Source organism: Camellia sinensis, chromosome 9 (genome assembly GCF_055761805.1).
Source record: "Camellia sinensis isolate YWXY chromosome 9, ASM5576180v1, whole genome shotgun sequence".
Classification (NCBI taxonomy): domain Eukaryota; kingdom Viridiplantae; phylum Streptophyta; class Magnoliopsida; order Ericales; family Theaceae; genus Camellia; species Camellia sinensis.
Window position 1 is genome coordinate 115,800,377 of NC_138969.1, and position 25,168 is coordinate 115,825,544.

Sequence of the window (25,168 nt, forward strand, 5' to 3'; positions counted from 1 at the left end):
GTATTCATAAAAGTTGTACCCTTAATCATTTATCCTTTACAGAGTCAGCACCCTCGAGGCAATTTCATTAATTATGAAAACCACAATCGCCCGGCGCCGACTGGATAGACCCGCCGGCGCCCGAATGATCATGCACCACCTGGGGCAAGGGTAGATTAATCAATCTATTCGGCTTAAGTGCCCCAGCCGACTCATGAATCGACTTCAGAATGATCATGCACCGCCTGGGGCAAGGGCAGATTAATCAATCTATTCGGCTTAAGTGCCCCAGCCGGCTCATGAATCGTCGACAAAACTCCTAAGTTTCTTTTCCGGTGCCCGAATGATCATGCACCGCCTGGGGCAAGGGCAGATTAACCAATCTATTCGGCTTAAGTGCCCCAGCCGGCTCATGAATCGACTTCAGAATGATCATGCAGTGCCTGGGGTAAGGTCGTGATAGATTTATCAATATACTCGGCTTAAGTGCCCAAGCCGGCCCATAAATCGTTTCAGCATAATACCAACGAACTATTCGGCATACGAATGATAAGTTTGCCATGATATTCAATCATAGAAAGGTCAACAGAGTAATCATTCTATCTAAAGTAGTGAAAGGCAACATTCTACACCAACATAACATCACAAACTGCACATTAGTAGTGAAATAAGAAGATAATTTTCATTAATAAATTGAGCACAGACAGTAGCCAATTTATACATGAAAACTACTCAGAACCAACAAAAGTCCTAAAAACAAAAACATACATTAAAAGGGAAAGCATTTCATAAAATTCGAACGACTCTCAGATCGATCCTTAGGGTCAGACTCAAGTGGCTCAACGTCCACCTGTTCATAAGGAATTGGCAAGGCCAATGTAACCCCAGTGGCATCAAGGGCCTTGAGCCACCCGTGTTTGAACCCCCGATTCTCAAACTTGGGAACTTCATCTACGTATTCTTTCAAGGCGGTGCATTTTCTTGCTTCGAATGCGGCAGAAGCCTCAGATTCTGCCTTTTCCTTGGCCGCCTTCAACTCTGCTAACTCAGTCTCCATCTTGTTAAGCACCTCCTCGGCTAGCCTAAGCGATCCTTTGCTCGCGTTCGCCCTATCTTCAGCATCAGAACGGAGCTGATCGGCAGCCCGAGCCCTTTCCACTTTGACTTCGGCTCGCGCAGTCTCCATAGCGGCCCTCATCATCTCAAACTCGGCCCTGCTCTTTTGATCGACCACTTCTGACTGTAAACGGTCAATCCTCTCAAGGGCATCGTGTAGGCGGTGGCCCAAGTCGGCGATCCTGTCGACTGTCTGCAAAACGAGTTGGGATCGTTAGATGCCATAGGCAACCAAAATCAAAACAAGTCAAAGTTCACCTACCAAAAGGGCCGACTGCGCAGATAGGGCTATGGCCACCAAATCCGGCACGGCATGAAAGGATACCTTATCAGCTGGTAGGGAGACTGACGCCGCCAGGCTCAAGGCTACCGCCAGGTCGGTAATGATGGATGCGTCAGAGGGAATCGGCATGTCTCTGATCTTTGGCTGAATAATAAAAGGAACAACCACGTCTGATTCTTCTAAGCGAGGCCTTTTGTCGGCAAGACTATCTTCTGAACCGGCCTCTCCCTCAACGCTACCCTTCTTGCCCCGCTTTTCCAGAATCAACCGTTCATCAATGATCGGTTATTCAACCTCTTTCGCCGTTTCGGCCGCAACAATCTTAGCCGGCTCTTGAATAACGGGTTCGAAAGACTCAACCAAGGCAGGTCCAAAACGGGCAGCCTCGGCCTTTTTCCGGGCGGCCATACGCTTGGCATTTTTCTTTCGAGCCATCTGCGTGAGGCTTTCCCCAGCCATACCTTCAAAAAAATCACCGGGTAAATCTCTCAAACCTCCAAAAATATCTCCAGAAGAAAACTCCGCCCAACCCGAAGTGGACGGCGAGGTAGGGTGACTACGTCTTGCTGCCTTAAATGCCGAGTTTAGGGCCTCGTCAACCTCTTTGGCCTCCTCATTTAACTCTCTGTCTGGTTCGGCGACTACCGCTACCACCGGCTCGATGTCTTGCCCCGAGTCAGAAGCTTCGAGACCAACTTGTCTAAGACTCTTGAAGCTAGGGAAGATAAGAGCCGCAAGCTGTCGATCGCCGGATGGAATTGGAATATTGTCAGCGGCTGAAAAAGTAGTGTAAGTGGGCTCGTATCGAAGAAGTATGTGGGCCGCTCTCCCTTGCTTCTGTAAGTTTGGACGGCCGAAGTATCCGAGTGCAGTCGCAACCTGCGCAAGGACCGCGTCGTCGGTAGAAACCAGAATCTTCTTCAAATTACTACCTGCAAAGACAAAGGGTTAGACACAGAGGGAAGGCCGAGTTAAGGAAAAGTTTAGTAAACACAACGAGACACACGGCAACCTGGTTCACCCCTCCGTCTGGGAATAGGGTCTAGGCGACCCTCACCTTCGCCAAATTCCCAATTCCCTCAGATATTGACTATTACGTCATCCACACGCTTGCCAGAACTAGCGAGCATGGTTACCAAATGATGGTCAGTATCCTTGGCCCTAAGAAAGTACCGCCCAAGTCGACCGGAAGATTTGGCTAAAGCATAGCAGTGCCGAATGGCCAGAATCCCAAGATCGATCCTGAGGCGCCGGTTCAACTCTACGATCCCCATTACGATTCGAAAAAAGTTCACGTTGGGCTGAGAAGGAATCAGACCCCAATAGCGGAGGACGGCCCTAAGGAATGGATGTAGGAGAAAACGAACCCCGCCCTCCGCAATGGATAGGAGAGGAAAGACGATTGAATTTTGATCCTCTCTCTCCATATCCAGAGTGTTATCCGTCACTAGAGATAGATGAACATCGGCGGGGATGGAAAAGTGTCGCCGGAATCTGGAGACACGACCCTCAGAAAGGAGGTCTTTCAAGTGTTTGGCTATTTTCACGGGGAATAAAGGGTTCACCAAAACAAAAATAATAAACAAAAAGTAAGATTGCAAAGAAAAAAGAAGAAGACTTACGAGGAGCAAGGGAGACGAGGGTAGACGGAGAAGAGTTGTAGAAAATGCAAGTCAGAGAAGGGATATCCGCTGGCGGTCCAAGAGTCTCGAATACTCGACGAACTGTGCATTCGAAAGGACTGAAATTTCAAATCACAATAAATGCGAGACGCATGATTGAGGCGGGAAAGCGTAATGATGAACGAAAAGGTGTGCGAATCCTGACATCTATATTGGGGTACGCGAGGCCGCCTGACCTATTTTTAATTTTTCCAATTCAAGACCAAACACGCCGATTAACTTCTGTCAATAGGGAGTTCGAGGGGCAATTGTGGGAGCCGAATACATGGAAAAATCAGAAGGTGCGTACCATTGGAAGACTGATATTAATCGACTGTATCCTACGAGAGTGGGGAGCCGAATATAATATATGCGCCGAATAAATGTAAGTCCTTAGGGCCGAATAAAAGAAAGGACAATGATTAAAAAGTAGGTCCTGGCCCCAAGGATCAAAAAGAACAGGTATAAATACAGGAACAACGGTTATAGAAAGGTATGTAAGAATCACTTCACTAAATTTGGTAAACAAGCTATCCTAAGTGTCTGAACTAACTTGTCCGTCGGAGTGCTAATTCCGGCACCCCCGACCGGAATGTTTGTATATTTTCAGGTGACTAGCTGAGGATCACTAGCGTCTCCCAAGATTCGAAGAGTATTTCCAAACTACTTCTCCACAATAATTTACATAAAATAATTTATCATAAATCAAAATATAATAAAATTCACCTTAATGTTGATTCTTACTATTTATTTCCTATTTTCTTTTATCTCTCTGAGGCCTCTCTCTTTGCTTACTACTTTGCTGATTTATTATTGTTGTTGCATTTGCTTGCTACTAACTTCCTTGTATACTTGAGCCCAAGCAATGACTCACATCCTTACCTGTGTTTTGTAATCATAACTTGCATAGGTGGCTCAATTTGGAGGTCTCCAACCAAATTGCCACCTTTCTCCTAAATTTCACTTTGGCCCAACTAATCTAATAATTACATTGTTATATTTTGGTAAAACACAATGTCCCCTAATTTTAAATTAAATTACATTTTACCACATATAACTATAAAATTAAATATTTTATTTTATTACTATTTTTAATTATCAAATTAATTAAACATTTGAAGTGTCACATTTCTCTCATTCTAAATAAAAGTTTGTTGCCAAAACTTATTAACTACGATCCTTTCCAACCATTAATTTAACTATTTTATATAATAAGATAACTAATTTGGCTTAAGGCATTCAAAAATAGATAATAGTATGATTTTTGTAAATAGTATTATTCAGGGTGCTATATCTCATATGATTAAAGTATTTCTAATGATATGCAAAAAACTCAGATATTTAGCTTGAAGGTGTGCTTTTAAAAATGATGCATTAAATGAATTAAAATTTGTGAGATTACTTCAATGAAGAATGGACACAAAACAATAATCGATCACACCTATATAAACACACGAAATCTATATAATAACATATGAATTCTATATTATAGGCACATAATATCATGCATTTAGAAGGGAAAAGAAAAGAATAGAGTGTTGTGTGGCTTACTTTCTTGCTAAGGGTTGCTAAGGTGGGACAATGCTTCATCTCTTCTCCTCATTTTTTCCTCTAAGCTCACACTTGCTCTCCTCTCTTTCTTTCTAGCCATGGGTGTGTGTGAGTATGTGTTTGAGTGTGTAAAACATGCTAGCGGGGTGGTTCTATTTATAAGAGAAAAGTGGTGAAAGGTCTAAAGTGCCATTGGTTGGAAAGTAATGAAATAGAGGTTGATTAAGTAGTCTAAATATGGTTTAAATCATTATTTAGTTTTAGTTTAGTTTAGGGCAAATTACCAACACCCCCCTCGAGGTTTGACTAAAATACGAATTCCCCCTGAGGTTTGGGAAATTACAAATTGCCCCTTGAGATTTATATTTGCATAACAAATGAGGGGGCAATTTGTTATGCAAATATAAACCTCATGGGGCAATTTGTTATGCAAATATAAACCTTAGGGGGCGGGATACAATTTCTCAAACCTCAGGGGGGGAATCAGTAATTTAGTCAAACTTCGAGGGGGATGTTGGTAATTTTCCCTTTAGTTTAAATGGAACTAGATTGATGGTTGGTACAAGACAAACTCCAAGGTTCAGGGCTTATGGTCAAACTTTCTTCCATGATTCAAGCAATATGTTTGAGAAGTACTTCACATATCTTCCATGAGGTGTAGGCCAACCATGTGATATTTGAGGGGATTTTCCACTTTTTTTTTTTTTTTTTTTTTGTACAAATACATCTTAAAATATTGTCGGTATTTGTGAAAAATTATTATTAGGGTGAATTACACTAATAGTCCCTATAATTTGGAATTTGTGTCACTTTGGTCATTGACTTTTCAATTATGACATAATTGACCCTGAGTTTTGAATCTTGTTCCAAATAAGGACAATTGAAGATATCATTAGATTTTTCAAGGGTAAAATCGTCAATTTGATAAAATTAAACCAATTTGACAAAAATAAATGTGAAACAAATATTTTTGAATTTTTAAAAATTATTTCTACCCACTAAAAATAAAATTATGTAAAATTGATAAATCTTTTAGATATATTTTTTTTTACCAAATTAATTTTTATTATGTGTTTGGATGAGGATCATGTAAAATTAATTTTTAAAAATTAATCATGTAATTTTTATTAATTTTTATCAATTTTACATAATTTTTTCATTGGTGGATAAAATTAATTTTAAAAAAATTAAAAATATTTTTTTGACATTTATTTTTGTCAAATTAGTTTATATTTTATTAAATTGATGATTTTGCCCTTGAAATTAAACAATGGTATCTTCAATTGTCCTTATTTGGAAAAAGATTTAAAATTCAGGGTCAAATGTGTCACAATTAAAAAGTCAGGGACCAAAGTGACAGGAGTCCCAAACTATATGGACTGTTAATGTAATTTGCCCTTGTTATTATAATGAAGTGTACAATTATATATGTAAAGTAATGAATTTGGGTTGAATTTGCAACATTAATGAAGTATGAGGGTATGGACTAAATTAAAATACCTATTTCAAGTGTAGAATTAATTAAAATAGAAATAGGAAAGATAATTCGGATTGCACTGCTTCGATTTAGAATAAAAAGTGGAAACGATGATAACTAGAAATTAATCTATAATCAGAGGGTTTAATAAGTAATATTAGGGTTTAAAAAAATGATTACTAAGCTACCGAAATTGATTAGGGTTTATATGGATTCAATTGTGATGCGTTTTGATTTTAGGGTTTAATTTGCGATAAGGTAAAAATTCAAGGTCTTAATTGAAATAATCTCAAGGTTAAGGTTTCAAAAGTAATTACAAAAGTTGGGGTCTCTACAAAAGAAATGTTCTTAGGCTTACATCAATTATAAAGGGATTAACACTTACAAAATATAAAAGCACTCGGCTTATAAAACAAAAAGGTCATTGGCCAAAAGCTCATGAGAGCTTTATCTAGCTCTTGCATAAGTCCAAGGTCACTCACTATCGTGTCTAGTCATTAATACCTAAAAAACATTTTAAACACGTATGGTAAACATATAGTCTAGTAGGATAGTCTTTCTACCAACTAATATGCATCTACACAGGTACATGATCATGATTAGACATATGTATTGGATGCTCTATGATTTCTCAAATCATTCTTAAATATTGTTTCACAAGTTATCATAATTTTGATGAAATATTGTTTCATAATCCGAATCATCATTTTATTTCGATGAATCCTATCAAGGTACATGTATCTATCAATGGTCATTGCTAAGAGCCATCTAATTAACCAGTAGGCTACCATAAGCACTACTCTGCCAGTGATCATAGTTGACCATCACGTAATCAACCAGTGGACTATTATAAGCTCCACTCTATTAGTTGTCATCGCTAAGTACCACCTAATCACCCTCACTTTACCAGGACTAATCAGAAGGATAAATGGGTACCTACTCCACGCGGGCTTTTAGTCTTTTACTGAGGACTCCCTAGCAAAATTAATCATCATTTATATACATTATCTGGATTCACCACAACAACCAATTTAAAATCATTATGTTTAAATTGCACAAAGCGCAACTCATATCAATTCTCATTATTTTACAATATGTGTTTAACACACATCCGTTGAACAATGGTATTTTATCTAATAAACTCAACAATTTTCAAATGCAATTTAAAGAAAGGTTTAGTTCAACTTCATCACGACTACTACTACACCACCACCACTATCACTAGAGAAATGCTAGGAACACAAATATCAAACACATAATGAGACACATATATCTCACATGAGGGGAACCTACATGTGAGATCCACCCCATGTGAGACATATGTGTCCTATTTTGTGTTTGGTAGTTGTGCTCCTAGACTTTTCCTTATCACCATTATTACCATCACACCAAAACCCTTTTACCACAATTTTCACTATCACTATCTCCACTAGCATTGCCATCGTCACCATAGGCATTACCATCACCACCAGTACTACTATTGTTGCCACAACTGCTACCACTACTGCCACCACAACTATAATTACCACAATCCTCTAATTCCGTCGTCATCGCCATTACTGTTATAACCATTACTACCATTCTACTACCACAACTACCACAACTACTACACCATAGTTGTCGACATCTCCATCAGTACAATAACAAAAGTAACAAAAATAGAATTTAAAAATAATAAATTTTAAATTTGATATTGAACATGTTAAAGAATTTATTTTAATTTAACACTTGAATTTTCAACAATTTTTTAACTTGAAAATTTTGGATAAGGTATAATTAAAGAACTCTTAGATATAACTAAAATAACACTTTAAATATAAACAATTTTTTTTTTAATTTACAAAATAAAATTTAATAAATTTTGCCTTTATTTGGGAAAACTATATAGCTTGATTTTTTGGCTATTTTAGCCTGGCTAAAAAAGTTTTGTTTGTGAAGAACTTTTGGTTTTTTTGGAGTTTTATGAGAGAAAAAGTAAAATAATTATCGTTTAGATATGACATTTTATTTTATTGACTTTTTAACCTATTAGTCCCAACTTACTTCCCAAATGAGGCCTTGTAAGAGCATCCCTAATAGTTTACCTAAATTTTACCCTAAAATATTATTAAAAAATTCATTCCCTATTTTAAGAATTATTTTTCATTTACTTTCTCCATCAAACTCCCTATTCTTTTCCTAAAATATTATTAAATTATTCTTTCCCTATTCTTTCACTTTTTCATCTTCTTCTTGGATTGAAATTAAAGATATGAACATTGAAAATATCCAATTCCACTTCTACATAGAAAATGTCTTGAGAAATTGATGTATACTTCCCAAATAAATTTGAACTCAGCAACCCAGTCCCTCACACAGGTTTTCTCAACAGTGCAAAGAGTTTCCAAAGGTGGGAGCAAAACATGTGCATGCTCTACTTTGCCAACATAAGGAATAAACACACCCAATTCTTCTGCCATAGTAAGAAGCACTTCATCATCATCATTGTTGTGTTCGCTCAAAAATGGAATCAATTCCTTGCGCGTTCGCTCCTCCCCAAGAGCACGTGCAATTGTTGATAGCCTCCGAATCGAATTCAGCCGAAGTTGAATGTCACCATTCTTAATCTCATCTATCAGAACAGCTGTTGGGTACTGTGGCTCATCACCCATTGGCATCATTCTTAAGCTCATCTATCGGTGCTTTTGGTGTCTACTTTTGGTGTCTTCTTTTGAGAGCAGTGACTAAGGGGTCGACCGGCCAGTGAACCGGCCGAACGTCTGGGTGGACAATTGGCGAAGCAATTTTGTCAGATATAAGGGAGCTACAGTGACTCCCTATTTGTAGGGAGTCACTGTGGCAAATATTAGTTTAGGGTGGCTTAGATGGGAGCTGATGGGGAGGTATAAAGGAGTTCCAACCCCCTAAAATAGGTAAGGGAACAATTTGGAGAGGCCGCTGGGGATGCTCTAAGCTATTAACAACTTTTTAAAAACAAAAATAAAAACCAAACAAATTTATATTTACAATTTTTAAAAATTCTATAAATATATATAAAACATATAAATATAAATATTACCAAACAGATAATGCTATAGTACACATTTTTAGTTGATTACCACAAATGTCATAATTTAATCCTATGAAAGCCATAATTAAAAGAAGAAGAAGAAGTTATAACCAAACACCACATAGGATATAATCAAAGAACTCTTAGATATAATTAAAATAATATCATAATTAACATCACAATAGTCATGACTAATACTCTAATAGATCATAACTAAAGATCACAAATATCGTAATTAGGGATGCGTATGGTACATGCTCATAGAATTTCCTTAATCAAGTGTTAACATTTAATTTTGAAATTTTCAATGTTGAGTTTTATCAAACATGCTTATTTGACTACACTCGTTCATGCGTTTTAAAAAGGAAAAATTACTGTTTAATGGAAGTTAAAAAAAATAGCACAAATACCCCCATAACTTTTACGCTATGTTTGGATTGAGTGATTTGGAGAGAAAAGAAAAGAAATAGAGTGATATGTATTTCTCTTATTTGTTTGGATAACCTAAATAGAGAGAAATGAGAAGAAATGGAGAGTAATGGAGAGAAACTCATTTCTCTTATAAGCCTCATTTTCAATCTTCCCAAAAGTGGAGAGATTGAGAGAGAAAATAAACCACTATTTTCATAATACCAATTTTGTCCCTATAAAAATAAAAGAAATAAAGTGATTGAAAATATAAAAAGGTTGTTTTGGTAATATAACATAAAATAATTTCTTTTATTTTCTTTTAATGAAACATAACCAAACAAGAATGAGAGAAATCACAATCATTTCTTTTCTTTTATTTCTTCTTTATCCAAAAAAAAATGAGAGAAATCACATTCATTTCTTTTCTTTTCTCTTATTACTTAAGTAATCCTTCCTTCTCCTTTCTTTTCTAGGTTCCCAAACATAGTGTTAGCTTGCACTCCACCACAGAATGAGTTTATACCCCTTATATTTTTGTAATTTTTTTCCCCACTCTACTGTCCTAAGATTATTTTTATTTTTTTAATTTCTATCTTTTTATAAAAAAAAAATAGAAATATCACATGAATGGAGTTTTGAAAAAGTAATTAAAATGAGTGATAAATTTTATAAATATTAATATATTAAAATTATAATTTTTTTTTTTATGAATTTGTATTTTTTTATTTTTGACATTCAGGGGGATGTAATTAGCCCGCCCGAAAGAAATCCTCATACATTTGCATTTTATTTCCCCCAAAATCTTCCCGCCATTTCTGTCTCCCCTTTGGCTTGGGAGATGAAACTCCATATTAGGGCACTCATCGAGGTCGGAGCTCGATCCCATTGATCTTGAGCTCTGACATCCCAAAGAAAGACCCGATTAGATGAGATTAGAGGGCTAGAGAGAGAGAGAGAGAGAGAGAGAAGATGGGGATACAAGGGCTTTTGCCCCTGTTGAAATCAATAATGGTCCCAATCCACAGCAAGGACCTCAATGGCTGTTCCGTCGCCATTGACACCTATTCTTGGCTCCACAAAGGTGCCCTTTCTTGCAGCAAGGATCTCTGCAACGCCCAACCCACCTCCAAGTACATTTCTTTCTATCCATTTCCATATCTACTTTTTTTTTTTTATTTTTTAATTTCACACCCTCATTTCCGAATTTTTCCTTTCATCCTGTATTATTTGATGCATATGTAATTTTTGATTTGTGGAGTAGCAATTAGAAGTAAGCTGTTGAAACTGAAATATAAAAGTGAAAATGGGTTTTTGGTTTGAATAAATTCTAATGTGGATTTGAATTTGATTCTATGATTAGCTTATAATATTTTTTTGTTGTTTGTTTCTGTTTGTGGCAAGAGAAGAGTTGCAAAAGATTTGATGTTGTTCAATGGTTAAAAAGAGATACTAATGCTGTGTTTGGTTCGTGGATTTTGATGGGGATTTGGAAAAGGAAAGAGAAAAGATGGATGAAAGATAGTTAGATTTTACACACCTTCACACACTTTTTTCCCTTTTCCTTCCAAATCCATGAACCAAACACAACGTAAATGAATAGAAAAAGCTTGCTTGTTGCTCCATGGATGAATGGCAAAATTGAATGGGTAATGATTCAAAAGATCATATCTGGGGAGTTTTTAAAGTATTTTCCTGTACTTTTTTCCATTGTCCTTCCAAAATTCAGATTGTGACGCAAGGAGTTTCTGCCATTGGGATGAAAGGATATTGTATTTGGCTTGTTAGCAAGTACTCCTTGCTCCAATAATGAAATAAGATTCGACGAAACAATTAACTTTTTTTTTGCCATGGATGGTGGGGATACATTTAAATCTAACATGCACGTTTTTATGTGTTTGATATTTCAGGCATATTGACTACTGTATGCACAGAGTGAACTTGCTGCGGCATTATGGTGTTACACCTATTCTTGTCTTTGATGGAGGTCTCTTACCAATGAAGAGCGAACAAGAGACCAAGCGTGCTAGGTACGTTAGATCTTTTTGAAGTGTCAATTTCACTTGAATGGGTCTGGTTTGGTTAATTTCATTTTTTGGTGATTATTTTGTGGTTTTTGGTCAGTAAGTCAACACATCTTCCCTATTTGAGTATTATGTCTATTTTTTCAATGGGCATGTATGTTCATATTCTTTCAAATTTGAACTAAAACAAATCATAAATTAGGATAAAATACAACTAATGTTCAAAACCAAGGGCGGAGCTAGGATTTTATTCTTGGAGTGCAAAAACTCACTTAGAAGTTAGAACCATACCCAAAATGTGTTTCACAATCAAAAGAAGTAAATATATTGAAACGCTAATAAAAGTGAACCCTAAGTTTGTTAATTTAAACCATAAATCTATTTATATTAATGTTCTAAACAACAATTGCTAAAATCTTCATAAATATGTGAACAAGTTCTCTTTTAATTTCATTTAGATCCAATGCATAGAGATAATTAAAAAATAGGGGAAATTATAAAAAATAGAAGACCCTAGAATTTGGCACTTGTAACAAATCAAACCTTGAATTTTTTAAATTTTGAACTTGAACTCTGAACTTTTAAGATGATACTGATTTCTGTGATTCATCAATCTCCAGACCTTGTCTAAACAGTTAAATTTTTTTTGTTGCCCATGTATCACTCTTCATTCATTCTTTTTAAGCTTTAATTTTCACGTTAAGCATACCGAAATCACAATCACTCTTTTATCAATAATTCACCATTACTAGAACCATCCATCATAGTCCTACTATTGACTTGTGCATAATGGATTAATCTCTACATAACTTGTCCATCATTGGGACCATCAACACCATCGGCCACCCTCTCTATCACCTTCCCCATCCATGCAACCCCAACCTTTCCTTCTTCCCGTAACGTGGACTAGGGGTGTGCACGGTGTGGTTCAGGCAGTTTAAGAGTAAAATTACAAACTGAATGGCAGGTTAGCGAATTGACAAATTTCGGTTTGGGCGGTTTTTAACAGATTGACGGATTGGAAAATATTCTAACTAATTATTATACATTTGTGTAATACATAACATTAATTTGTATAATATTTTTTAGATATATAACATAAAAGTAATTTTACATAATATGTTTCATATATATATGTAGAAATTTAATGTATAAAGATAAATGATTGTATTATTGATTGTTGTATCTTATGGTGTGTTGAGCTATCTCCTTTATAGAGGAGAGGGAGAATAATTACAAACCGAAAGTAGAAGCACAAACCAAACAACATTATTAAAGGTACATTATTAAAGCATACTAATTATTATACTAACCTAATTATTAAAGCAACATTTTACATATTATATTTTAACAGCCCCCTCAAACTCAAGGAGGATAGGAACCAACCAACTTGAGTTTGGAGAGAGTAACAAAACAGAAAAATAAAATAAAAATGGATAGGAGACACTGTATGGTCGTGTCAGACCGTTGTAGAAGACTGCATGGTTATGGCAGACCGATGTAGAAGACAGTTTATGGGGTCATGTCGGACCGTTGTAGCAGACAATGTTGTGACAGTTGTTGTGACAGTTTACGGAGTCTTGCTGGACCCTTGTAGAAACTAACCGGAATCAATGTCGGGACAGTTTACAGAGTCTTGTCGGACCCATGAAGGAGCTAACCGGAATCAATGTCGGGACAGTTTACAGAGTCTTGTCGGACCCATGAAGGAGCTAACCGGAATCAATGTCGGGACAGTTTACAGAGTCTTGTCAGACCCTTAAAAAGTCGCACCCTCAAAAGGTGTGCCCAATCTTTCAAAAGGCGTGCCATCAAAAGGCGTGTCCAATCCATAAAAAGGCGTGCCATCAAAAGGTGAGCCCAAGTCATAAAAAGATGTGCCGGACATGATGGCGAGGCACGTCACCACATTGGCTTGCGCGCCCGTTTTGTCGTCTGGCGTCAAGTGGCGCGCGATGCGCGTGTCTGCCTTGGCTATTTAACCAAGACGGATGCTGAGGCTGAGGCAGAGGTTAAGACAAAAAACTGGCTAAAAACCTCTGAGAAACTCTTCGTTGTCGGGAGAGAGATACTCTGTAACACTCTGTAACCAACCCTTCTCTGAAACACTTAGCAACCCATAACATGGCCTCGTCTTCCCGTTCAGCTACCCAGAATATGGCCTCTTCGTCCCGTGGTCTGCTCACTCTCTTTTCCGACCTCAACGAGTCAACAAGAGAGATAACTGGTGCGGTGGCCAGTGAACCTCAACCAAGCGCCTCTGGTTCTGCTCCGTTGAACTTTCCGATGCGGTCGGTGGAGCAAAAAATGGCGGTGCAAACTGATATTGAGGCCAATCAGTATACTTTGAAGTCATGTGTGGAGACCATGACGGCGGTCACAAACCTGTCGCACCGGCTGCAGAGTAGGACAAATGAGGTGCAGCAGTTAAACGCCCAACTGGCTCTGCTTCAGCGCATGTATAAGGATGCGCGAGCAGAGATAAGTGTGCTAAAGGCGGAAAATAAGGAGCTGAAGCGGAAGGCCACCGTGATGTTCTGATTTGGAGGTCCGCCATATGCTGTAGTGGAGGAGCAGGGAGGAGGCAACTTGCTTGGTGGTCTAGGAAGCACGGAGGCACCACCATCAAGGGCCGCCCAGGACAGAGGCAAAAAGAAGAGACCGGCAGCAGAGTAGAGAAGAAAAATCCCACTGTGGGTGTGGTTGTTTTGTTTGTTTTGTGGTTTGTTGTTTTTTTGTTTTTTTTTGTTTTTGGTGTAAAATTATGATCAGGGCGAAGTCCCGATAGAAATAAAATGAGTGTATTGTGCAAATCCGAATGGCTGGAAGGTACAAAACTGAGCAGAAAAATTAGATGGAATGAATAGAAGGTTTTTTTTTTTTTTGTTTGTTTGTTTGTTTGTTTGTTTTAAAAGAAAAGATAAAAGTTGAGGTTCAAGGAAAAGTTGGGCGGTGGAAAATATGTTAGAATGAAAAAGTGTATATAATAATAATAAGAAAAGTGAATTGGGTGGCCCGAGGAGGGTTCAGTCTCTAATAATAATAAGAAAATGAATTGGGTTGTAGAGAGAAGAATCTGAGAGAGATTTCTAAAGAATGGTTTTTTTTTTTTTTTTTTTGTTTTTGTTTTTTTTTTTGTTTTTGTTTGATAAAATAAAATAAAGGGAAAGTAGGGGTAGCGTGAATCAGCATGCGTTTTAAAAAATGAGTAGGTATGAATTAGAGTGGGTATGGGTTTGTACAAAATAAGAATAAAATAAATGATGGGTTTTATATATATATATATATATACTGAGAGAGTGGGGAACAAGGGGAATAATGAGTAAAGAGAAAGGGACCAGAGAGAGGGGGAGTGGGTTGATTAAAAAAAAAATATTTCAGCATAAAGTGCATGTGGGAGAGGAAATAATGGGACAGGAGGGTTGGGAGCAAAAAGGAAATAATGTGAGGAACATGTGAGAAGGCGTGGGTTTTGAGGAGAGAGAAAGAGGGTGGCGTGAGGGTTGCAAGTAGACCATGTATGACAGAGTGGATCACTTCCTTCAGCTCAGTGCATGTTGGTTCTGATAACTCAGCCACCTTCTCCGGTTGAAGTGACCTCAAGTAATCCAGCAAATCATTCTTCTCCTCTCCAACAAACTGTTGCATTTGAAGAGCTGCAGTTTTCCTCTTGACTTCATGTAGCTCCTTTTTCTTTCTTTCTTTCTTCTTTTTCTTTTTTTTTTTTTTTTTTTTTTTTTTTTTTTTACAAAAGACAAACGAGAATGCAAATTTAAAATGTATTGTTGAGCTTCAGGAGTGATTTCCCCAAGGCCTTCAACACCAATACTCTCAGATGCCTTATCACCTATGAAGCACGGGTACTCCAAAAATAGTGCCGTACAAGTACCGGGTACTTACCGGGTGCGGGTACGCGTATCGGGTACGGCAAAAAGGGGTCCGGTACGTTTGGTTCATTCGGGTACGGCATGGGTACGGCGTGGGTACGCGTACCGGGTACGGCAAAAATGGTCCGGTACGTTTGGTTCATTCGGGTACGGCGTGGGTACGCCGGGGCAATATTTTTTTTTTTTTTTTTTGGTGCCCTTGCAAATCAGCAATTTTTTTTTTTTTTTTTTTTTTTTTTTTGTGCCCTTACAGATCAGCAATTTTGATGTTTCTCCATTATCCTGTCTATTTGTATGAATTGTATAAGCATATCAACAAATGATTTTGATGTTTTTAAAAAGCAATTTGAACAAAAAAAAAATAACAAGGCTTATAAAGGGCAGTTCTGTGTGTGACTATGCATTATACTTTTGCTTCAAATCCTCCTAAAATTTCTTTATAAAATCTTTAATCATAACAAACTTTTAAAGTTTATGCACAAAACATTAAAAATTGATATGGTTTTAGTTGATTAGTAGTAGTTGGGAATGATATAATTTTATGTATTATGTAAATTGCAATTGACAATCTGCCTCAATTGAGAATTTGGTCTCACCCTATAAAAATAGCAAATTGATGAGCAAAAAGAAAGATTTTAAAAATAAATTATGATCACAAATTCACAGTTCGTAACATGTCAAAGTGAGAGATTTCACAAATATTATTTTTAACGCTTAATGATTTTAAATTATAAGAAAATGAGTAGTTCTCTTTTTAGTTTTGATATTTAATTTTAATTTGTAGGTTGAACCCTTTAACCATAATTATATAAAAATATATATATATATCGGCGTACCGCAGCCGTACCCGTATCATACTTTTTTTGAGTTTTGCCGTATCGGCGTACCCGCACCCGTACCCGTACCGTACTCGTACCCGCACCCGTGCTTCCTTGCTTATCACTTATTTTTTCTGATTTGGGCATCTCATCTTTTCTAGCCAAGTTGACCCTTCTCTCATAGTCATGCAACATCCTTGGTGCTTCAAATCTGGAAGAACAGTTTCATTCCACATTAACTTCTTGCAAACATAGCATCATTTCAAGCTCTCTCTCGGTCTCTCATTTTTGCTGCTGCTACTGGAGCACAAGTGGATGAGGAAGAGGAAGAGATTGACGAGACTGGGGTGGAGCCACGTGACATTGATTTGGTGATGACACAGGCAGGTGTATCAAGGGGTAAAGCTGTCAAGGCTCTCAAGACTCACAATGGAGACATAGTCTGAAAGTATTTGGGCAATGATGGGAAGGTATGTGTAGAAAATAAACGGAATAGGTTGAGGTCTGGCGGACGGCTAAGGTGAGGTTGCCGCCCGCCGGGGAAGCGAAAATATTAGGCTCTAAACCTGCTCTGATACCATGTAGAAATTTAATGTATAAAGATAAATGATTGTATTATTGATTGTTGTATCTTATGGTGTGTTGAGCTCTCTCCTTTATAGAGGAGAGGGAGAACAATTACAAACCGAAAGTAGAAGCACAAACCAAACAACATTATTAAAGGTACATTATTAAAGCATACTAATTATTATACTAACCTAATTATTAAAGCAACATTTTACATATTATATTTTAACAATATAACCACTAACTTGCAATAAATTTCATATCTTAAATCTCTCTCACACTCATTTTTACATTGATATTTCATTGGAAGTTAAAAAATATATATGTATTAATTATAGCGGAGCGGAGCGGTTCGGTTGGGGGATTATAAATTTTAAAGTTTAAACTGCGGTTAGCGGTTAGAGCGGGTACGGATTGATGCGGATCGGTGCGGTTTTAGCGAATTGGGCGGTATTTTGCACAGCCCAAACGCGAACTACCCCTCTCCTTCCCTAACCACCATAACCCCTCCTTTTCCCTAGCTACCATCTCCCTCCCCTTGCCCGGTCACTGTTCCTTCCCTTCCCAAAACTGTCTCCACCTCATTCGTGTGAGGATGTGTTTGATACTAGGGTTTCGGCGACATTGGAGCGGTGGGAGCTACTGGATGGTGATGAACATATCCCTCATTGTGCGATTTGTTGCGATTTGCAATTTGTGCGATATAGTCTACAGGACCCTCATCGACCATCTCCCTCTCCTTTCTACTGTGTGATGAATAGAGCCCTCATCCACCATCTCCCTCTCCTTTCGCTCTTTATGTGATTCGTTGTAGGTGGGGTTTGTAGATTGAAATTTGGAGGTGATGAAATGTACAAATCTGCAGTTGGAATCAATATGAGATTTCGTTTGTTGATTAGGAGTGGTGGGAATGGCCAAGAAGGAAAGGGGAGGGAGGGGAGGCTGTTGTCGGTTGGTAATGCGATAGAGGGGGTGGGTGTGGTCTTGGGAATGGGGGGGAGGGGTGTAGACCCAACTTTTTTCCTGCGCCCCCCTTTTTGGAGAGGCGCGAATTGGTCTTACTACAGTTCGGACTTCTGTCACGGTTTTGAATCTAATCTCACAAAGTGCAATGTGAGACTGATAAACACCAAAGAGTCCAAATCCGACAAATCGTTTTGGAAAATCGATTTTGAATAAAAAAGCGCTAAACATGGACTGCTTTGCCAGATTACAGAGTCGTCACCTAAATATTTTATTTTTGGGAAATTTAGGAAACCCTGACTCGTGCCAAAGGCCACGTGTCCGTCATCACCAAAGTTGCCTCGGCTCGGGAACTTGGGTACGAGAGGGGAAGGTCCTGAAATGAGCACCCCCGCTCGCCCGATGCCCGATCAAAGGATCGGCTTTTACTAAGCATGATATGTTGTTTTATAAACACATGTGTTCTTATTTCGGTTATTAATCTAACTTTACTATGTGATGCGCACAGCATACAAGTATAGACTCAATCACGAGAATTGGAACAAAACAACTCATGTTTGTTTTTTAAAATGGTTTGAAAGTACCACTCGCAAGCGGGCTAAAGCGCGGATTTGCAACATTCAAGTGGGCTTTAAAATATGATTTTGCCACTTCGCAAAGCGGGTTTAAAACTCACAATCATCGAGTTGTTCCAATTCAGGCAACACAGCCTTCATCCACAGGCATTCATGCAGTTTAGCACTTTAGCAAATAGCCTCATGGCAAACATGCTGTCATGACAACACTTACACTCATGCAAATATGCTAAAGCGTAAACACTTACAGTGTACTCCGAGTCAAAACAAAAAGCTAGTTAGAAATATGTATGATCCAAATTGTACAAGATGCCTAATGCAACACATGCAATATACAACTAAATAGGTTCGGCTATCTAAGATGGCATATGAATGCAACAATTGATACACGTATTCAAATATGTATTGAAGTACGATGCAGTTTGAATGATGCACCGAGCCCGGTGCATGCAAGACAAATGAATGATGCAAACATGCAAAGCATAAGGTATGCTAATCAAAACGTGCCCTAAACTAACTATCGAAAGCGGTTAAATAAAAGGGAGAAAGAAGTGGGGTTGGAAGACATGCACACACACGCACCCTTATTACAACATTATGCCCCCGCGAAGGAGGGTTTGAATAAATAAGCTAACTAGCTACGCTACGCAAAGCTAAACTAAGCTAACTATTACAAACCAACTAATTAACTATCCTAGTTAATTAATTATTACAACACAATTGAATAAATAGCTATGCTAAGCTAATTAAAATATTACAAAACAAATTGAATGATTAATTACACAAACTAATCATAAGTAGTGAAATGGCCTCGCAGGTGAGGGAGACATGCATGCTCGGTTGGCGTCATCTCGGAAATCCATCGCCTTACCGTCGGTTGTCTCTGTTTGCACTTGCCTCTATTTTTTGAACATTGTACCAACTTCAGACTGCCTTTGCCCTAAAACAGGAACATTTTTGCACCAAAATGGACTGGTGGCCAAAAGTGGCTGCCGACCACTTCAACTGGCCGGTCGGCTACCTCCTTTCCCAAAATGCTGGTTTTGCTACAACAGAGAACAACAGAGCCAAGACAATGTATTTGTAAGGAAATGTGTGTACTGCCACTCTCCTCAGCATGTCTCAAGCTCAAAGGAGTGTGGCACTCGGCTCTCAAGCCACCAACCAAGCATCTCAATGCATGATAGCCCAAAAACCAAGCTTGTACAAGCTTAGTGAATGCACAAAGAATACACAAAGAGCCTCCAACCCATCATGCATGATCAAGGGTGTTGGCGACCAAGAAATGTGACACATTTCATCACTTCGAGTATGAAACGTCCCACATTTCTTGTGTTTGGATTAACGTCCAATCCACACACATGCAATGCAACACAAATGCTTATCTTGTACATGTTTTACTTGGTCCATTTCTTATTTACACATTTTAGCTTACCAATTAGTCCTTTAACCGGTTAAATCCAATGTGAAAAGTCCTCTAATGGGAGAGGGGTCAACCAAGGGATGGTTTAAAACATGAGAGAGATCATACATTGGACTAGGAGGAACCCTCAAAAGAGGGTTAAAGCCATTTGAGCACAAACTCTAACTCATGCCTAAACACAACCTAAGGCCAACCAACTCTCAAATCAAATCAAAAGTGAAGAAATGAGGGAGATGGCAGATATTTCAGTGCTAAAGTGGCATGAAAAACAATACAACAACATGCAAACAAAACATGCGAAGGCCAAAAACATTGAAACTAGTGAGGGACACAACACTAGAGGCATGCAATACAATGCTCAAAAGGGACCAACAGTCCAAAACAGTCCTAAAACACCCTAAATAGAGTTCTAGAACATGCTTGAAATAAGCTAAGAATAGATATATTAAGAGGCCAAAACAATAGCACATACTAGGCAATTTAGCACAATTGCACTACAAGCATATAAAGCAAAGCTCATGTGATCAAACCAGCTCAAAACAGAGCTTAATCATGCCAAATTAGTGACCTAAACATGCTGAAACTTAGGCACAAAAGGCAAGAAAAACATGCTCGCATATTGGCTCACAAACAAGACACAAAGCACGACTCTCAAAAGCAATGAAAGAGTGGGATATGTGAGGGTGTGACAGCAATATATGCTCTGAAATCACATGAAAAATGATGTTATATCATGCAAATATCACAAGCAAAACATGCTAGAGGCCTTAAAACTCAAAGCTAGTAAAGGCCATTTACGCTATAGCTATACAAAACAAAGCACATATGACCAGGACCACCAAAATAGAGCTAAAGCATGCTAAAACAGTAGCAAAAATGTGCTGGAGCTGAGCTAACACAAGCTAGAATGATAGGCTAAGTCATTCGGCATGCTAGGCTAGTGAGCAAAATTACACTACAAGTGCAAGAAGCAAACAAGAGATGCTCCAACCAGCCAAAAACAGAGTTATAACATGTTAAAATAAGGCCAAAAACATGCATGAACTAAGCTTTAAAAGGGTAGAAATAGAAGCTCACTTATTAGGCCATCAACAAATGCAAACAAAACACAAGGCGAGGGGGCTACCTCCTCCTATTTGGGACCTCAAAACCAACTTTCTACCACTGAAATTCCCCTGGAATTCAGTAGTTAAAAGGCCAAAAAAAGATTGTTTTAAAAGCTTTAAAGGATGGCTCAACACTTGGCCAATAAGCAACAAAAGAGGGTGGACCACTCCTAACTCCAAAAAGGGCTTAAACCATTGTTTTTAGACCTTAAAAACAGAGGTTTTTGAAGTTGAAAACTTGGCCAAAAACTAGCATACAAAGGTGGCCAAATAAGCAATTAAAACAAAGCTTTAAAGAGGGTAAGGCCTTACCCTTGAAGAACAACAGCAAACAGCACAATTTCTGAGCCAAAACCAACTTTAGGAACTCCAAACAAGCCTTAAGGAACCTCAGCTCCAAGATAGGGATATTTGATCAAGAGTCTCTTTGCAAATATATGGAGAAAGTTCACTTTCAAGCACAAAATGTATAGAGAGAGAGTTCTAGAGAGAATTTTTGCTCTTAAAAATTCTGAACCCTCAAAATGGGGGAGAGACCTCCCCTTATATAGAAAAACAAGCTACAAGCTTGTTTGCATCCCTCCATACATGTGTATGGAGATGGCATTCAGTGACCAACAGCTGGCAAAGAAAATATCTGAAAAAGTAGAAAAATGGCCGTCGGCCACCTCCTTTAGCCGACCGTCCACTTCAAGTGGCCGGTGAGGGGAACAAGTGGCCGACAAGTGCCCAAAGGTGGCCAACAAGGTTGAAAAAGCAGAAAAATGGCCGTCGGCCACTTCAAGTGGCCGGCCGTCCACTTATGGTGGCCGGTCGGCCACTAAAAATCTGCTTCTAGGCCCGATTTCAAACGGGCATATCTCCTTCGTCTGGATCCCTTTTCAGGTCATTCTTGTGCCTAAATTGAAGCCCTGGAAGTAAGCTTTCCAATGGTGGCAGCCTCACATCAAAATTCCATGTGTACTAAAAGATATCTCTCTTTTAGTGAAGACTGCTCAGTTTCGGTCTAACCGGATTGATGCGTAACTTCAACCAGCCATATCTCCCTCATTTGGGCTCGACTTTAGGAGATTCTTGAGTGCAAAATGAAGCCCCGGAAGTCCTCTTTCCAATGGTGGTGGCCCCATAGCTGAAATCCAAGTGTACAAACGGATAGGCTTGATTTAGTGAGGGTTGCTCGACTGTCTCTCAACGGTTTATGCCCAACTTCTTCCCCAATTGGGTTTCTTCCCTCGCCTCCAATTTTCTTCAACTTCAAACCTCTAAACAAGATGTTTTGGAAGATTTTTCAAAAAGTTCACCTCTCTTTCATGCATTTCCACTTTGTCCTTGCTCGGTTTACCGAAAAGCGCAATATTTGACGAAATGCGAGCCTCGGAGCATCGTAGAATCATTTTCAAAAATATTTTGAAAGAGAGGGTTTTAAAGTCTAAAATTTATTTTGGTCAAAAGGCTGTGGTCCACAAATGGGGTGTAAGGTTGGGATTTGACTCTCCTCTTGTCGAAGAAATCGAACCTTTGCATTGTATAGCCTGAACCATCGAATGATCAATCAGTGGCGCTCAAGTCTTAAGGACGGTAAAAAAAGGGGTGTCTACAAGGGGTTTAGTGGTGTTGGGAAGGGAAACCATGGGAAGAAGGGTGGTGGTGGCGTTGGGATAGGGTTGTTAGGGGGAAGGGAAAGGAGGGGTGGGCATGATATGGATCAGGGAGAGGGGAAGAGTTGTAGAGGGGGTGGATGGCATCGTTGGTGGGTTGTGTTGGCTAGTAGTGTTGGGAAAGAATGTGGGTGTGGAGATAAATGGTGAGTGTAATGACGAAAATACCCTTTTTCATCAATTCTACTTAATAGAAATAGATGGATGGTTCATGGTTGACATTGATGCCAAATAAGATCTGGGTTTTAACTGATAAAATTTAAAACCCAGAGTCTAATTTGTTACAAGACTCAAATCATGTGAATTATTTTTTATAATTTCCTTTAAAAAATATTAAGGGCAATTTAGAAATAATACTTTTGAACTATAGGCAAAACAATAATTTTGTAAAACTCAGTGGGGGTAATGGAGGTAATCCTATGTAGCTCTATCTGTGTTTAAAACTGATCTAGTGTTAACATGTCTAATATATGTCGATTAATTCAGTGTTATCTGTACAAGGGTTTACTAGCTACAGTGATATTGTGTGAGTTTAATAGGTTGTTATCTTTAATGGCCATGTAAGGAGATACATCAGGGTTTTGGATTTGGATAGAGAAATGATGAAGGTAGTGGTATATGAGTTTGTAACAACAAACACATTTAAGAAGCAAGATGAACACTTTAAAATGAAATGAGTACTAGCAAAATTTATTTCTTTCTTATTAGGAGAGTTAATTAAGAACATGTACGTATTGTAAAGCTATAGTAGCAGTGTCTTACTATACAACATAGGTTAGGTTAATGGCTAAGAAGCACAAGCACAACACAAGCACAAGCACAAGCACATGACAATCATACATCTCCAAATCATTCCCTCTAGGTTCAAGATATGCTTACCAAGGATAGAACATGTGGTGCCCCAGCCACATGAGCCTAGGTATTCAAGAAAAACCTTTCGAATACAAGACGCGCCACCTCGGTTCGGTTGAAGACGTCCCATCCTTGTGCATCATCTTGCGTTCAGCACTCGATGGCTAAGTCGATGTCCACTTGAGTGCACCCTTTCCTATACTTCTCTCTCTTCAAGATTAGTCTGCCTACACTAAACTAAAGCACACATGTTCGGTTTGCTTGGCTCATTTAGGTAACCTTGCTCGCTGCATTAATCTCCATGCCTTTGAAGAATAGTCTAACTTTTCCATTGTTAGGTAAGCTGTGACTAGGGCATAGAAACCTTGCTTGGGATCACCAGAACATGGTTTTAAATTCCAGCATCAAGATATGTATTGTAATGGTTGCGGTGTATTATTATTATTTTGTTATCAAAATCTTACGATTCACTATTCGTGCTTAGATTGATGCAAATCTATAAGTGAATTTATTTTGGGATAGACCAGATGGTGAATTACATGATTGACAATGACAAGTCAATTCCAGTTTTACAATTCATGCAATTCTTGAAACTATTGGGTTTGATAGATTCTAATCCCTTTATACCTCATTTTTTTGTGAATGTCAAAATACAATTGCTAAGAGTGTTTGTCATGAAAATAACTAATTAGGGGTGTTCAAATTACCTAGTGAATCGAAGAATTGAACCAAACCGACCTCTTTGGGTTGGGATGGTTTGGTTTTTGAGTGCATTAGTTTGGTTTTGGGTCTTCAAATCATCAAAACAATAGAATTGGGTTGGTTCTTCGTTTAGCCCTTACCTAAACCGAACCAACCTGAGAACCGAGCCTATTTATATATATATATATATATGTGTGTGTGTGTTAATTTTATTTCTATTGACATGTCTTCGCCTAATTGATCAATTACAAAAGACTTGATTGCATCTAATAATTTCTCACATGCAATAAGGAAGTACTAGAAGCTTGAGTTGGATTTCAGAGTTGATTTAATTTGTATTTGTTGTGTTTAAGCTTGAGTTGGATTTAATTTGTATTTGCTTGCATTAAACAATATTTTGCTCTTTGTTTGTGTTATCTTTAAATGTTAAATACTTGTGTAGAAATTTTAATGTATAAAGAGAAATAGAGAATTGTATTATTGATTGATGTATGTTCTATATTTTCTGTCTATTACAAATGGTTCCTTATATAGATGTAGGTGTAGGTGTAGTGGGTTAGGTTTAGTGGAATAGGTGAGGTGGTAGTAGTGTAGTGGGTTAGGTTTAGTGGAGTAGGTGAGGTGGTAGTAGTGGTAGGTTTAGTGGAATAGGTGAGGTGGTAGTAGTGTAGTGGGTTAGGTTTAGTGGAGTAGGTGAGGTGGTAGTGGTGGTAGGTTTATTGATAAATTTTAACAGCCCCCCGCAAACTCAAGGAGGATAGAAACTAACCAACTTGAGTTTGAAGAGAGGAACAAAACAAGAAAATACATAAAAAAAAAAATGATAGGAGACACTGTATGGTCGTGTCAGACCGTTGGTGAAGACACTGTATGGTGGTGTCATAACGTTGTAGAGGACACTGTATGGGGGTGTCATAACGGTGTAGAGGACACTGGCTCGTGTCGGACCGATGTAGAAGACAGTTTATGGGGTCATGTCGGACCGTTGTAGAAGACAGTTTACGGAGTCTTGCTGGACCCTTGTAGAAACTAACCGGAATCAATGTCGGGACAGTTTACAGAGTCTTGT

At 38.3% G+C, this 25,168-nt stretch overlaps 2 protein-coding genes across 6 annotated transcripts in view; one reads left to right on the forward strand and one right to left on the reverse strand.

The window, feature by feature from the left end:
- Positions 1–8,310: 8,310 nt before the first annotated feature.
- LOC114288095 (serine/threonine-protein phosphatase 2A 65 kDa regulatory subunit A beta isoform-like) lies at positions 8,311–8,739 on the reverse strand. The gene has a single exon (XM_028231580.2). The coding sequence runs from the start codon at positions 8,737–8,739 to the stop codon at positions 8,311–8,313; it is 429 nt and encodes a 142-aa protein (XP_028087381.2).
- Positions 8,740–10,300: 1,561 nt separating this feature from the next.
- Positions 10,301–25,168, forward strand: part of LOC114288084 (5'-3' exonuclease family protein) — a 47,253-nt gene continuing 32,385 nt past the window's right edge. For all 5 annotated transcript variants that reach the window (XM_082887476.1, XM_082887478.1, XM_082887477.1 and 2 more), the window contains exons 1-2: positions 10,301–10,657; positions 11,435–11,554. In XM_082887476.1, the coding sequence (XP_082743602.1) occupies positions 10,497–10,657; positions 11,435–11,554 (281 nt within the window). In that variant the 5' untranslated portion in view covers positions 10,301–10,496. The remainder of the gene's footprint in view (positions 10,658–11,434; positions 11,555–25,168) is intronic.

Coding starts and splice junctions, on each gene's coding strand:
- LOC114288095 (XM_028231580.2), bottom strand. CDS start 8,739: ATGAGCTTAAGAATGATGCCAATGGGTGATGAGCCACAGTACCCAACA.